This window comes from Scyliorhinus canicula, chromosome 1 (assembly GCF_902713615.1).
Source record: "Scyliorhinus canicula chromosome 1, sScyCan1.1, whole genome shotgun sequence".
Classification (NCBI taxonomy): Eukaryota; Metazoa; Chordata; class Chondrichthyes; order Carcharhiniformes; family Scyliorhinidae; genus Scyliorhinus; species Scyliorhinus canicula.
Genome location: NC_052146.1, coordinates 87898535 through 87915057, shown reverse-complemented (window position 1 = coordinate 87915057; position 16523 = coordinate 87898535). Strand labels below are relative to the sequence as shown.

General features: G+C 50.0%; 1 protein-coding gene across 1 annotated transcript; it reads left to right on the top strand.

The window, feature by feature from the left end:
• The first annotated feature begins 643 nt into the window (after positions 1 to 643).
• fabp10a (fatty acid binding protein 10a, liver basic) lies at positions 644 to 14619 on the top strand. Its single transcript, XM_038794998.1, has 4 exons — positions 644 to 850; positions 12564 to 12736; positions 13132 to 13221; positions 14513 to 14619. Exons 1-4 carry the CDS (start codon positions 784 to 786, stop codon positions 14561 to 14563), a joined length of 381 nt encoding a protein of 126 aa, XP_038650926.1. The 5' UTR covers positions 644 to 783; the 3' UTR covers positions 14564 to 14619.
• The last annotated feature ends 1904 nt before the right edge of the window (positions 14620 to 16523 follow it).

Genomic DNA, 16523 nt, shown 5'->3' with positions numbered 1-16523 from the left:
TGAAAGAAAGGTGTCAAATCCACAATACTTTGTCGTGTCATGGGGGATTGTTTATTTTCCAAATGGTCGTGATATGGTGCCAATGCATCACCGCTTTCCTCCCATCACCAGACCTGGTGAAATGGAAACTATCAGTTATTTGGCAAGGCCGGTGATGCACTTTTGAACAGAACATTGCAGCAAGGAAATTATTATTCTCCAATTCTAGAAAATTGTATGATAGGTGTAAGAGTTATTAACTTGTTAAAGAGCACTAGCCCTCTTAGGTGTTTGGCAAATCTATCATTAAATCTTTTCAAAGATTACCATTTGCAAAATGCATACACCTCAATGTATCACTGTGGTCTTGAGCCTAATGATGCACTATTCAGGACATAAGGACATAGAAGCAGGAGTAGGCCATTTGGCCCTTCGAGCCTGCTCTGTCATTCAATAAAATCATGGCTAATCTGGCAGTGGTGTTACGACTTTATCAAATTTGAATCCTGCCCTCCTTTCTAAAGGACATTGACCTTGAAAAGTGAACAAATTTCATGGCTTTCAGCATTGAATGTATTTTAATGAATGTGAGATTACCTACATCCAAAAGCAATTTTTTGGTTTGCTCAGGCAAGTCTTTCATTGATTACTTTTGAGTTAATGATTAGATCAGTTATGCAACCAAGTTATTAACAAATCTGAATCTACCGATGAGCTCTGTGGGATATAAATGCTGGGTTACAAAAAGTCTGCTTATCCTTTTCCTTAATCGTGTGCACCAAGTGAGGGATCGCAGCTGGGAAAATGGCATTCTCTGGAACGTGGCAAGTCTACTCCCAGGAGAACATTGAGGATTTTATGCGCGCTCTCTGTAAGTTAAAGTAACAATTCTGAGTAATGGCAAAACATCAGGGGCACAGATGGGGATCTTGTCATAAATTGTGTTCAAAGTTGTGCTGACTTGCTGAACTTTTATTATGCTTGAGTTTTCACTCAACTTATTTGTATAAACATAAATGAACCATCGTAATTGGGCAGCATTTTAGAAAGTGAGTTTTAATAAATTGTATTAAAAAGGCTCCTATTTAAAAGCGATAACCCGATGCAGTTTTATTAACATAGGCTTATCAGAAAAAATAAACAGTTTTAGTGAGTGTCCAATCCAGTAGCTCAGTGGAATCCAATTTTAAATCCGTGAAAATGACTTTAAGAAAAAACTATACAGAACCATCTATCAGTAACATAGGTATAGAGTCAGTGTGTTAGCCAATTCATAAAAAAACTTTTAATTTAAGAATCTTGTTGCAAACAGTTGAAATTAGTGGAAACATGTGTGCTGGATTCTCCGTCCAGCGATGCCGGACTCGGGAAACGGGATCGGGCAGAGAATCACGCTTCAGTCTAAAATAGAGGCCGGCGCTGGGCGCCCGACGAATACTCCACTGCCTCGACAGCGGCGAGAATGTGTTCCACGCCGCATGCCACAAGCCGGCGTTGACATGCAAATTAGTCAGTAAAGCCATTGGCATATCATTAATGAGCCCAACCGGGCAATTCCCGGGCCCCCGCAATGCTCCGTCTCCGCCAGGAGGAATTATCAATGGCGAGGTTCCCTTATGGTATTTAAAATTGGGGAAAAGGTGCAGTTACAGCTGACGGAGAGAGAGGGGATATGAAAAATGTCCAACATCGCTATAGTGTGTTGACGGTTGTGCAATTGGCCGGGGGGGGCTTGAGTCAGTGCCGAGGGGAGTAGTGAGGGGTAGCCACGAGGTGAGCCATGGGGTCACGGTGGATGGGCACTGATCACCACTGCCACAGCCTGCAAGGCAGCCATGCGGCTGCACACGCTTCTGACTGCCCACTGTGAACTAAGCATCACATGTCTTATCGGTGCCTTCCCAGGCCACCCTTCGAGGTACCCTTTGGCCCCAGCCGACCCATCAATGAGATGGGCATACTTCAGCACCATCAATACCACCTTCTTGACTAGGATGAGGGTGTGTGGGGAGTGGAGTGCCTATCTGCAGCTCCAGCTTGTTAGGCCCTCGAGTGCCTATCCCGAGCCCAGCAAATCACGCGCCAGCATTCGTTGGAATTGCAATAGTTCCATGTGGCACCCGTGCTAGCCCATCAGAACGTCCTGAATAACCACAGGACCAGCACCACTTTCGGGGCCATAGAACTCACGCAATTCAGTCCCAGCGTCAACCCTTAATCTCTGATACGGAGAATCTGGCCCATGGTGATTAATTCCAAATGGATATTTGGTCAGTTTTGTGGACAGGGCTAGCTGCTCATGATATGTTTTTAAACTAACACAAAAGCTTGTGGAAACTTGACTGGTGCTGAGCATAATTTGCGCTTGAAATTCCTCCATTGTTTGAAATCAACTTCATCGAGAATGAATGGAACCTACGCTCACTTCAGTTTGAAGACGTTCGCAGGGTGCAACTTAATTGCACTTGAGTGAGAGCACAACGAGGCATTAAATCGCAGGAGAGGCCAAAATCGAGAACCGTTCCGGGCACCGATCTGTTTGCGATCTAACCGGCCCGGTCCCATTGGAGAGATCCTGACTTAGTGTGGCAAGAAATCAATACTCACCACTTAAGCCCAATCTCCATAAAATTAACGAGAGTACTCGCTATCTAATGGTACCAATGTAATCTAACGGCCTCCCCAGCAAGTGGTCACGTGGGCGCCGATAAGTACTCCTTTTTACAAACATGACGCTGGCAGAACGACTGCTGCGGGGACCCAAGGAGGTGAGTAGTCACCTTCAGTCACAGGCAATTAGCCCGGGGACATTGGAGTTGCTGCCCAGTGCTCGGAGGGAAATGGGAAGCCACTGGGGGTCTAGCCTCAGTTGGGGTGGGTCACCAATTCGGAGGTGGCACGGAGCAAGGGGGATTGCTCCGTGCCCCCCCCTCCCCTTCATGGCCTTGGCTGTAGAGTGAGAATGGTGTCACAACACCTGCAGGCCCGTCATGGCAACCCCTGGATCATGTGGTCCTGTTCCAGGGGCAACTCCAGCCCCTGCCTGTCTGCCCCACTGACCACCCATAACTCCCACTGACCGTGCAGGCCTCTGGCCCCGCGTCTGAAAGCTATTGCTAATTGGGAATTGGCAATGCTAGTTATTGCCTAGCATTCTAATAAGACCGTGATGCCTTGACACTGCAAGAAGCAACACCTTGGACATAGCGGCCAATATCCGAACACCCAGGTCCTGGGCCTCAGCATTGAGGAAATTTCAGTGGTCAGAGAGTGGGTGTGTGCACCGGGGAGGGGACCAGTGCCCAGTCCAGGTAACGTAATGAGCTGGTGTCTGGGGTACAGGGTATGGGGTCCGGTGAGCAGGGGCTCCCATTGTAGCCAAGGGTGCATGGGGAGGGAGTGCGGGTGAGAGGGGGAGAGCAATGGGGGGGCTGGAGGGTCCTGGAGACGATGACACCGCTGGTCGTCAGTCTCACACTCTCATCGATTACTTACAAATATTACGCGGTATGGATGATATCTTGGACCCCGTGGAGGATGCCCTTCAGGCCAGGTAGCCAGGCGCTAGAGGGGGCGGCGGCTGCAGCGTCGACAAAGACTCAGGGTGGAACATGTGCAGGGCCCCGCCCCACACCCTGAGGGCCTGGCCGTCCAACAGGTCACGGAGGGACCCAGAGGGTGAGGCTGGCAACAGCCCAAGCTGTACAGGCGTGTGCCGCAGGGGGTTCCGCCTCAACAAGAGGATGGTGTGGCACCTGTGCCAAGTCCTCACAGACTTGGCACCACATGGAGGGGGAGGCTCTCGGTGGCCAGCAAGGTCACCGCAACCCTGAACTTTTACACTTCAGCCCCATACCTGCTCGAGTGGGAACTTGTGTGGCATCGCACAAACTATAGCCCACAAGTGCATCGGTAAAGTCACGGATGCCCTGTTTTCCCAGGCAGAAAACAATATAAATTTTGATATGGACCAGGCTCAACAAGATGCCCGGGCAGCAGGATTCTCCGCCATCGTCAGGCTGCCCCCGGTCTAGGGTCTAATAGATAGCACACATGTCGCCTTGCGCACACCAGGCCATCAGGGAATGCCCTAAATTAACAGGAAGGGTTTCCACTCTCTGAACATCCAACTTGTATGCGACCACTACCCGAAGATCATGCATGTGTGTGCACACTTCCCAGGGAGTATGCACGACAGCTACATCCTGGGGCAGTTGGACATTGCCAGCCTCTTCGAGGAGGCCCCCAGGGTGGCCGGTTGGCACTTGAGGGATAAGGGGTACGTGCTGAGGACTTGGCTAATGATGCCGGTGCAGAGGTCAGTGACCAATGCGGAGACCCTATACTAAGAAGGTTCATGCAGCTGCCCAGGTTGTCATCGAGCGGTGCATCGGATTCCTCAAAATGCAGTTCCAATGCCTCGAGCACTCTGGTGGTGCACTTCAGTACAGCTTCCAGAGAATTGCGTGTTCTGTGGTGGTCTGCACGCCACGGGGCCAAGTGCTGGGGTTGAAGGAATGTGGGGCCACCTCTGAGGAGGCGCCGGACCTGGAGGGGCTGAAGGAGGAGCCAGGGGAGGACTCACAGGACCAACCTGAGGATGAAGGACAGGTGGCAGTGGATTGGGTCTGGAACCCTGCAGAGCCAGGGAGGCCCTCATCCTCGCTCGCTTCACACAGGACATGACTTTGTTCGTTTATCGCACTTCACCCCCTTCCCCCTCCCACATCTATTTCCCCCTTCTCTTCGACCCCCTTTTCCCTCACCCCTCCCATTCACCTCCATCCTGTTCCCCCCTCTCAGGATCTATGCACCATCACTCTCGGGTGATGGGACTGTGCCGGCACTGTCAACGGGTCACTGTCGAGGCAGGAGGGTGATGATATCCTGCCAAGAGCTGAGCGCTGGTGCTTCTCAATCTATGCCACAGTCTGACTCCTGCTGAGTGCTCGCTTACACACATCATCTGCACATGATGTGCCTGGATTGGGGGGGGGGGGGGGGGGGGGGGGGGTGTTCAGGGCCACTACGAATGGGGGCTGAGCAGGGGATTGGTGGTCAGCACGCGTAGCGGAGAAAAGCCCCAGAGGCGTCATATTTCTGAGGTGCAACGTTTCTTAATATTGTATATATGTGTCCCCAACTCCCCATAGCCCCCGATCATGGCAGCCCACCTTCCCTGTCCCTCCTGACTCCTCCCCCATCCCTTCCTCCCCTCACCGCACCCTCCCCCATTTTCCCCAGCGCCCTCTCATTGATCCTCTACCTGCTTAGCCTTCCGTGCTCTACTGCTGTGTCTAGGTGTGTCGCCAGGATGTGCCTCAGAGGTGGAGGCAGCCTGCTGCTTATCATATCCCATGGCCTTCAATACCCCTGCCGGAAGTCATCTGGGGGCCTGATCCGGAGAGCCGCCGGTCCACTTACCAGAGGCACACGCCTGCCGTGCTGTACCCTATAAACCGCATCAGCTCCAGGTAAACCTGGTCCAGAGGCTCAGCATCTGACTAGGACCCAGCTGGGTCCTGGGATCCAGCAGACCTCTGACTGCTGTCTCACCTGGGGGTTCCTGCCTCCACCTGATGTACATCAGCAGCAGTGTGGTGCTTACCAGACTGTGCCTCAGAAGTCTGACCACTGCTGTTGCCCACCGAGGTGTGCCACTGCTCTGGTGGAGGGTGGGGTGAGCCAAGCGCCGGGAAGCTTGCGGCAGTTCCCGCTCGCTACGACATTTAGAAACTTTTCCATTAAATCGCGCCTGTGCCACAAATATGGTGGTATCCTCCGAGCTCCCTCTGAGGTGGTCTCATGGGAGGCCGGTGTTTGGGGCGGGCGGGGATACCTCAGATGGGCCTGCACCATCAGATGGAGATCCTGCGGGAGAATGGACATGTGGCCAGTGAGAGGGTCAGTCTGTATGTAATTTACGACTCATGTGTGGCAGATGATCAGGGCGGGGACCGGTGGCCACAAGCCAACCTCTATGTCAGTGACCGATCACTCCTCGGCCAAGTCCATGACCTCCAGGGACCATTCGTCGTAGGGGTGAGGACTGTGATGGCCAGCGCTCTGCCACCCATTTGGACCCTCTCCCATCTGTTGTGACCACAAGACCATAAGACAGAGGAGCAGAATTAGGCCACTCGGCCCATCAAGTCTATTCCGCCATTCAATCATGGCTGATATTTTCTCATCCCCATTCGCCTGCCTTCTCCCCATAACCCCTGATCCACTTATTAATCAAGAACCTATCTATCTCTGTCTTAAAGACATTCAGTGAGTTGGCCTCCACAGCCTTCTGCGGCAAAGAATTCCACAGATTCGCCACCTCTGGCTGAAGAAATTCCTCCTCATCTCTATTTTAAAGGATCGTCCCTTTAGTCTGAGATGGTGTCCTCTGGTTCTAGTTTTTCCTACAAGTGGAAACATCTCTCCACATCCACTCCATCCAGGCCTCGCAGTATCCTTCAAGTTTCAATAAGATCCCACCTCATCCTTCGAAACTCCAATGAGTCAGACCCAGAGTCCTCAAACGTTCCTCATATGACAAGCTCTTCATTCCAGGGATCAACTTCTCCTGCGGGGACAAGGAGGGGGTATTGTGAGCCTCACAATAGCCTGAGTATGTGGTGGGAGGGGGAGTATGGGGGTGTATGGGGGGAAGGGGAATACGGGGTGATGGGAATATGGGGGTGATTGGGGGTTGGGGAGTGTGGGAGGGAATGAGGAGTATGTGGTGGGAGGGGGAGTATGGGGGTGTATGGGGGGAAGGGGAATACGGGGTGATGGGAATATGGGGGTGATTGGGGGTTGGGGAGTGTGGGAGGGAATGAGGAGTATGGGGCGGGAGGGGGTGTATGGGGGGAAGGGGAGTACGGGGTGATGGGAATAAGGGGGGATTGGGGGTTGGGGAGTATGGGGAGTGTGGGAGGGAATGAGGAGTATGGGGCGGGAGGGGGAATATGGGGGTGTATGGGGGGAAGGGGAGTACAGGGTGATGGGAATAAGGGGGGGATTGGGGGTTGGGGAGTATGGGGAGTGTGGGAGGGAATGAGGAGTATGGGGCGGGAGGCTCTGCTGAGCATGGGTGGGCTGAGGTACTCTACAGCGCTGAGCGAGGGCGGTGGAAGGTGTATTCCCTTTGGGGGGGGCAAGGGTGGCGGGTGGGGGTGGGGGCAGTGCCAGAGGGCCGGTGTCAACCCACCATGTGGCCCGGTGGAGGTCGTTGATCTTCTTACGGCACTCGGTGCCGGTTCTGCTGGTCACACTCCCCGAGCTGACGGTCACTGCCACTTCCTCCCAGGTGGCACTGGCTGCCCTGTGACTGACCCTCCAAGTCCCTCGGGAGCACAGGGCATCCCATCTGGTCTTAACCGCATCCAACAATCTATCCAGGCCGGCATCCCTGAACCATGGGGCTGGTCTCCTCGGTGTCATGGCTGTGAGCTGTGTGGGTTTGACTGCGCAGGTTTAAGAGTTGCTCCCCCATGTTAGTGTGGGGCTGATGGGCACGGTCCTGGTGAATCAGCCGCCAGGACCATCATTTACAGTGTGAAACCTGTGGGGCCTCGTTAAGTGGACCAATTAATGTTTGATACCAGTGACGGCCTCGTTGGGCTGAGCGCCGGGATGCTTGCGGCAGTTCCCGCTCGCTACGACATTTAGAAGCTTTTCCATTAAATCTCGCTTGTTAGCTTTTGGGCAGCACGGTGGCGCAGTGGTTGGCACTGCTGCCTCACAATGACAGGACCCGAGTTTGATCCCGGTCCCGGGTCACTGTCCGTGTGGAGTTTGCACATTCTCCCCATGTCTGCGTGGGTCTCACCCCCACAACCCAAAGATGGGCAGGGTCAGTAGATTGGCCACGCTAAATTGCCCCTTAAATGGGAAAAAAGATTTGGATACTCTAATTTGTTTTTTATATCACACCTGTTCTTGACAATCATTTTCTACTCTCCATTACCTTGTTCAAATAGTATATCAGCAATAACAAAGGCAATGGCAGAATATTCCACTCTGAAATCAAAGCTCAGTATTGGGTGTGGAAGTGAGAGTGATTCCCCCTGTGTGGGGGGATGGTTGAACACACACAATCTTAGAACATAGAACATAGAACAGTACAGCACAGAACAGGTCCTTCGGCCCTCAATGTTGTGCCGAGCCATGATCACCCTACTCAAACCCACGTATCCACCCTATACCCATAACCCAACAACCCCACCCTTAACCTTACTTTTATTAGGACACTACGGGCAATTTAGCATGGCCAATCCACCTAACCCGCACATCTTTGGACTGTGGGAGGAAACCGGAGCACCCGGAGGAAACCCACGCACACAGGGGGAGGACATGCAGACTCCACACAGACAGTGACCCAGCCGGGAATCGAACCTGGGACCCTGGAGCTGTGAAGCATTTATGCGAACCACCATGCTACCCTGCTGCCCCTTGTGCTGTTCAGCTCATTGCTTATTTATCTGTTTGTGTGTGTGGAGCATGGCAAAACTCTTTGCAGAGGTGAGCAGGAGGTGGCCATCCTTGCGTTACCTCGAAGGTCTGGTCGCCATATTTAAAGGGCATCTGAACAGCCATTCACTCACTGCTGGCCAGGAGCTCCTAATTCTCCATCAAATGGAATGTCACAGAGAAGAAAGCAACATTTGGCCCCACGGTTCAGCGATTCCTCCCTGGAGACTTTCCCTCGGGTCATCCAAGAAAGACAGGAAGGTCATGTTTCCCCAGAATGGCAGCAGGAGGTCCTCATGTCTGACCATGGTAGCCTGGGAGGAGGTCTCTATGGTGGTTAGCTCCCCTGCAGCCCAAAAGAAAAACCAGCCAGCAGTGCAGGAAGAGGATGAATGATCTGCTGCACTCCTTCACTCCACCTGGGTAAGTACACTGTCTACTCACTGCAAATACACTCTGGTAAGGACATCAGCCAGTCGAAGAGTTAGACTCCACAGGGATGTCACACACAACCAGCAGATGGGACATCCACTGAATGTGCAGCAGCCACTTTAATCTCTCAATCTCATATGTTACAGGACATCCGGCTTGTTAATCACTTACTAGGAGGGCTTATAGCTGCCATAGACATGCATTCTACTGAGCTGCTCTCACAACCATTGGGAAGACAATTAATCCTTCTGTCTTTCTGCAGGAAAAGAATGCTCACAGCTGCAGGGAGTAGGCCAAGGTTGGAAGGGAAACGCCAAAGGTCAGAATCCTACTCCCTTTTGATGAATAGGCTGCTGATCCAGCCAGGGAGGAGCAGGATGTGTCTCTACTGAGGACAAGGTAGGACTCCCCCAAGAAGCCAGTGAGGCTGCATCCAGTCCGCAGTTGTCAGATTTCTGCACTGACTATGAGTTCTCTTTAATTTACAAACCTGCTTAGTCAATCAGTAAATCTTCTTTTCTTCATTCCAGGTACCAGCAAAAACAGGGGGAGGTTAAGAATGGAGACCAGCCTCAGAACCAGCCCCTACCCCGCCTCTGAGGATGATGCTTCAGAATCCTCAGGGGATGCACCGTCACAGCGTTCACCTGCCCCATCCACTATCACAGATACACTCGCCTCAGTGGGTGAAGATTCTAGAGTCGGCTCGGGGTCACAATCTGGTGAACACATCACAGACAGGGATCCACAGCTGGCAGAGGAAGTGACAGCCGAGCTCTCTGGAACTCAGAGGACTGCTGGACACCAGGCCCATGCTCATCCTCATGGAGGTGATGAGCCTCTGGACTCAGCCCTAAGAGATATGTTGGAGGTGCAAAGACAGGGGAACACCAGGCAGAGATGCCAGCGGCCATGTACAAACTGGGTCAAAGACTAGATGAGTTCATCCATGTTCTGTCTCATGTCGTGGCTCAGGGATGCGAGCGCTTGGCTACCTCCCTGGAAAGGGTGGCGGCCGCCTTGGAGACCCAAGTCCAGCAGAACACACAGAGGCTGCCGGATCGCTCCAGGCAAAGCTGCAGTGCTGTATTGGCTAGGCCAGAGGGTGACTGGGCATCCGGGTGAGAGACAGAAGCTCGAAACTGTCTTCTTAGAAAACCAGAGGCTGCCCCAACTGGAGAATGATGTGGTGGCCACATTCAATCTTGAATCTCCTTCCTTGGTGTCTTGTTATTTAGAGCGAAGATGCAGCTGAACGAAGCAGGTAAGAAGCAACGGGAACATTAACCTTGACTGCAAGAGGGTTTTGAGTGCAGGATTTAAGATGTGCGTGTGAATTTGGATGAAGCCTTTGTCAGACCTCAGATGAAAATCTGTATGGGCAGCTCATCTCCTTGTCAAGGATGTCAGTAAACCTTGCATAAAGGGTTAGCAATCAAAGTGATTTATACATCATTGAATGACAGGGCTTTTAGTGAATGAAGCCAGAGGGAGTGGAATGAACCTGTGTATTGTAGTGTGCCGAGGTTTTCTATGTGAAGAATCACTATCCTTTTTTTTACAAATTGAGATTACCCAATTATTTTTTTTTTCAATTAAGGGGCAATTTAGAGTGGCCAATCCACCTAACCTGCACATCTTTGGGTTATGGAGGTGAAATCCTCGCAGACACGGGGAGAACATGCAAACTCCAAGCATCACTATCTTTAATAGTTCTCTGCAGGATCCATCAAGGAAAGACCTCAATCTTGGCTGGGGTGTCCACAATGATGGATCACAGTCTTGCACGAATGCTAAGACCATCTTGTATGGTCCAGTACGGGTCTCTGTGATTGGAGGGCCCAGATTGGTTGCACCTCAGAAACCCAGAGTGCAGGTGAGGTTAGTTCAGTGAATGGCTACTGTGATTACAAAGTTACCTCAAAACCTCTCCACATGATAAAGATGTCAAGGTTTAGAAAGTGTAAGTGTTGATTGGGGAGCAGGAACACGATCATCCCTTATTAATATGCAATGAGGAGTAAATTTGAGGGAACAAATAGTGTTCTCATGCAGCTCCTCCCTGTGGGCCCAGCTCTCTGGTTCTGCCTGAAAGAACTCTCTGCCTGCTCAGCCTCTCTTTGGGAGTTGGAGTCAGAGTGACAGTGCATCCTTGGCGACAATACCTCCTAAGCTACTGTGCACACGGCCTTCGTGAGGGGAAGTATTAAATTACTTTTCAACTCACAGGTGCTTGTGGTTGCCAGGGAAGGGGATGTTGTGTAGGTTCCAATGCACCCACTTAACACCAGGGCTGGAATTCTCTGATCGTTGGGATTCTCTTTTGCCGCTGGCAGCTTGCCCCTGCTTTCCCGACGGTGTGGGGTGGCTTCAATAGGAGATTCCATTGACAAGCACCGGTAACAGAGAATCGCGCCGGCAGCGAACGGCACGCCGCTGAGAAACACGCGGATGGGGGAACCGGAGATAGGAGCAGGAGGAGGTCATTCAGCCCATTCTACCGTTATATCATGGCTGAATTGTGGCCTAACTCCTCACAACTGCCTTTGCCCCATATGTCACTTAATGCCTCGGCTAACAGAAAACTTACGATCTCAGATTTTAAAGTAACAATTAACCCAGTCTCAATTGATATTTGTAAAAGACAGTTCCAAATTTCTGCCACCCTCTGTGCATAGAAATGTTTCCTAACGTTACTCCTGAAGGGCCTGGCTATAATCTTTAGCCTCCATCTCCGAGTCCAACTCCCCAACCAGTGGAAATGGTTCCTCGCTATCAACCCTATTCCCTTAATAGCTTTAAAACGTTGATCACATTACTTTTCTAAATTCAAAGGAATAGTTTCAGTCATCCTTCTTTGTAAGTTTACCCTTGGAGCCCAGATACCATTTTAGTAAAGGCTTTCTCCAAGGTCAGTATATCCTTGTAAAGGTGTGTTGTGCAGAATGCAATATTGTAGATGTGGTCAAATCAGGGCTTAGTATAATTGCAACAAGACCTCGCCTCCTTGTATTCCAGTCCTTGAGATATAAAGGCCATCTCTTGACTTTTATTGATTATTTTTGTGCCTGTCGATGACATGTTATTGATCTGTATACCTTGAATGGTTAATGGTACCTGGATCTTTCTTGGTCTGTATTGAGCAGCTATCTCAATGAATAAACTTGCTGAGTCTTTGGGGAATCCACTGCAGGTTGGATATTCAAACAGTTTTCAGTTGCCACTACCACTGCCACATTTCTTATTTAAAATGCCAGCTACTACACACAGACCGATATGTCACTACTCCTCTTGCTGAAAGTAGTGTGTGAATACAGAGGTCAGTTACAATGACAAATGGCTGACAAGGGGCTGGTTTAGCACAGGGCTAAACCACTGGCTTTGAAAGCAGACCAAGGCAGGCCAGCAGCACGGTTCGATTCCCGTACCAGCCTCCCCGGACAGGTGCCGGAATGTGGCAACTAGGGGCTTTTCACAGTAACTTAACTGAAGCCTACTCGTGACAATAAGCGATTTTCATTTTCATTTTTTTTCATAAGCGATTTTCATTTCATTTTTTTTCACATGTGGCCTTAACTGATTTGAAAGCCTCAGACACCACCACAAACTCTTTAAAACTGTATTTACATACATCCGTAAAGATATTCATCCATTTCAGAACAATAATTCTTTTTTTTTCAATGATGCAGCTCTTCCAGAGGATATAATAAAGGTTGGAAAAGACATCAAGCCAATCATTGAAATCAAACAAACGGGAAACGACTTTGTCGTTACAACAAAAAATCCACGTAGTTCGGTCACAAATCAATTTACCATCGGAAAAGAGGCCGAGATCACCTCTATGGATGGCAAAAAGATAAAGGTATTTTGACTCTTGTTTTGTTCATGGTCACTTACGTGCCTACTGTATATTGTCAGACTCTTGCATATCCACAAATTATTTCAAATTAAAGAGCATGGTAGAAAATGCCATTTAGAATAGTTCCCCTATGATCCATTGGGAAATGTGCCCATAAACACAGTTTTAAATAGTAGGGTTTTCTTTTGTGAACGAGTGCAAGTATATGACCTGTCCCTTAGTTTCACCAGGACAACGCAATTAAATCAACTATTAGCCTAATTTGCAGTTACCTGGTCTCAATGGAAACAAAGGTGTTTAACTCCCCAACTTTTATTTTTCTGGTTGGGGCGGGGGTGGGGGAATGGGAAGACATCAAATGTTTTTGTGTATACTTACAATAGTTTTGCTTTGTACAGTGTACTGTTCAAATGGAAGATGGGAAGCTAGTATGCAAGCTGCAAAACTTTGTCCATGTGCAGGAAGTGCAGGGGTCTGAAATGATTGAAGTAAGTATTGGATGATGTAGCTTCTCAGTTTTCGACATGCTGTGTAGCTTTTGACAGTGCAGATCATCTGTCACACCTCAGTATGAGTTAGAACCTAACTTTATACAGCAATAGTTATACTAAATCCATCTATAAATTATTTTGAATTTTAATTGGAGAAGACACATTACCAACTCCAAAGGATATTTCAGGAGAAATAATAATAATAATATGGACAATAATTGGCATTCTCTATCATTGTTGTCGTCTTTGTAGCAATGTGATACATTGAGTGGCCTCACTAACCAGAATCTGGGTCAATCGTTTCTATTACCCATTGGCTGCTATGAATATTACAAGTTAACACGAATAAATAATATCTAAATTCTCTGTTAAGTGTAATGGATATTTCATATCCAAGCACTTGGTTAATTATTTGAAAAACTCATTGTTTTGCTCATTGTGGCAATTCTTAAATAGCTGAAAGCAGGCTGGAAATTTTTTTTTAAACTTTGGGCGCAATTCTCCGTCCCGCCACAACAGATTTCTGGTGCGGCACGCCATCGGGATGCTCCGTTTCGCTGGCTGGTCAATGGGGTTTCCAATTGTGGGGCAACCCCATGCTATTGGGAAACCCCTGGGCTGCTGGCAAAACAGAGAATCCCGACGGCGGAGAATTCAGCCCAGAGTGTCTTTACTCCACTGGCCAAGCAACTCTAGACATCCGAGACTCTCAGACATCCATGGCATCCAATGTTGCAAAGAGCCGAAAGTAGGAAAGTGCATCATCTGGCTCATTTTCCATTTATATCATATTATAATAAGCCCATAAGAATCTAACACAGGGGTGGGCAAACTACGGCCCGCGGGCCGCATGCGGCCCGCCAAAGGTCTTTATGCGGCCCACCAAGTCATTAAAAAAAAAGGTTAATGGGGGGGGGGGGCTGTTGGGTTACTTACTGGTATAGGGTGGATACGTTGACTTGAGTAGGGTGATCATTGCTCGGCACAACATCGAGGGCCGAAGGGCCTGTTCTGTGCTGTACTGTTCTATGTTCTATGTTCTATATGAGGCGCCCAGAATCATAACCGGGTGAAGTAATTATTTTACTTAATATACTATGCGGCCCTTTAAAATTGTGAATTTCTGAATGTGGCCCTTGCACGGAAAAGTTTGCCCACCCCTGATCTAACACATCTTGATTGTTACCTACTGGCTTGATTATGTTTTAAGATGTGATAACATTATATGTGCTCGTTGCATTACCATTTAGCTTTGTGTTGACTCATTTAATTCATATGTTTTAAACAGAAACTTACTGCAGGCACCACCACTATGATTAGAAAAAGCCGACGAACTTAACCAGAATGGAACTAATCCCCTGTGACCGATTAAAATAAATGAGAGAAATCCTGTTGTTCCTTGCGTGTGTTTTTCTTTTGGTTCCAAAACACCAATAATAGATTTGTTAAGTAACCTTAGAGTGTAGAAAAGATCACTGGAGAAGGGTCCCAATCAAATACATTGAACGCGCTTTAATGGAAAAGTGTCTAAGGGCTTGATTCAACTAAATGGGAACATAGCGAGCCACTTTAGACACGTGTTTCCCTGCACTCGCAACGCTGAGAAACACCTGGCTATACAAATGTGACTCGTGTGTATAAGAGGCCTCAGCGGGGAACGCGCGGTCGAGGCCACACATAGCTTCATTTTGTACATTGGGGAGCTCCGCTTGCCAGAACTCTGCAAGTGTACCGAGAGATCGGGACACCATTGAAAAATGGCACCCCATCTCCAAGGCCCCCGAAGCAATCCCCGAACTTGCCACCCAGCCCCAATGCACTAAGGAAAGGTCCCTGGAAACCCTCCCCCACCTCAGTCCCCAGCACCCACACAGGACATCCCCCTGGCCAGCGTTCCAGGTTGGCACTTCCAAAATGCCAAGCAAGCATTCTTTGCACACGCGATCGGGTTGGGGGTGCCCTGCGTGGGTGAGGGGGGAAGTCGGGGACGCCCGTAGAGTGCATTCGGACTGGGAGTGGGGTGGTCGGGGGTTGCATCAGGGGCCTCGAGGATCAAGGGGTCCCAATCTCTCTGAGGAGTTCCTGCGAGTGTAGCCTCGGCAGTGCGTTCCCCACAGAGGCCCCTCATACAGCACGAGTGGCATTGTATAGCCGTGTGTTTCTCGACCCTGCATGTGCCGGGAAACACGCTTCTAAATGCGCTCACTATGGGACTTTGTTCCCAATTAGTTGAACGGTGCCTCAAGTGTCAATTTGGGTGAGTTTGGCAGGGTTTTACATGCCAGACATTTGGATGAGATCCACATCGGTAATCACGCACAGTTAGGGCACGATCTACCGGTCGCGTTCCGCAGGAATCAGGACAGACCATGGCCGCAAGATCCCATAAGAGGCCTTTATCAGGATTACGGATGATCCTGCCCACAATGGGCAGGATCCAGACTTGCATGGTTCGGTAAGCTTAACGGCTCACTTAACAATGCCGAAGCCGGATTTAACTGGCACCCGGATCTATCAGTCTCGCCAGCAGACACCAGTCGGGCACCATTTAGCACTGATCCCCACAAACAGGGACCAGCAGAACCATGACTTGCGGTGTCTCTCAGGCAATCAGAGAACCCTGGGTATTTGGTCTCTGGGCAGGGTGGCACCCTGACATTGCTGCTGCCACTAGGACACATTGGCAATGCCAGCCTGGCACCCTGTCAGTGACATCTGGGTGCCACCTTGGCACTGCCAGGGTGCCTAGGTGGCACTGCCAAGCTGGCATTGTCAGAGTGCCAGGCAGGCAGTGCCAAGGTGCCTGGGTGGCATTTTTAGTTCCCTGCCCATGTGCTAGGATGTGGGGAGGCCTCAGGAAGCCACCAAAAGGTGTGTTGGGGAGTCCAGGGGTCACGTCAGGGGGCTACGAGATCGAGGCGCCATTTTTACATGGAGCTCCACAGTGCAGGAAATGTGGTTGAGAATGGCCTCCACTGGGAGTTTCCTGCTGAGGCCCCTAAAGAAACAGAGTTCCGATCGAAAGCAGTGAGAACAACCCTGTTAATCCATCCCTTAACGGGACTCTTCTTTTTTCGTTAGATCGTGCCCTATGTCATTTTTCTGGGCTCTGAGGGGCAGCATGGTGGCACAGTGGTTAGCACTGCTGCCTCACGACGCCGAGGGCCCAGGTTTGATCGCAGCCCCAGGTCACTGTCTGTGTGGAGTTTGCACATTTTCCACGTGTCTGTGTGGGTCTCACCCCTACAACCCAAACAAGATGTGCAGGGTAGGTAGATTGGACGTGCTAAATTGTCCCT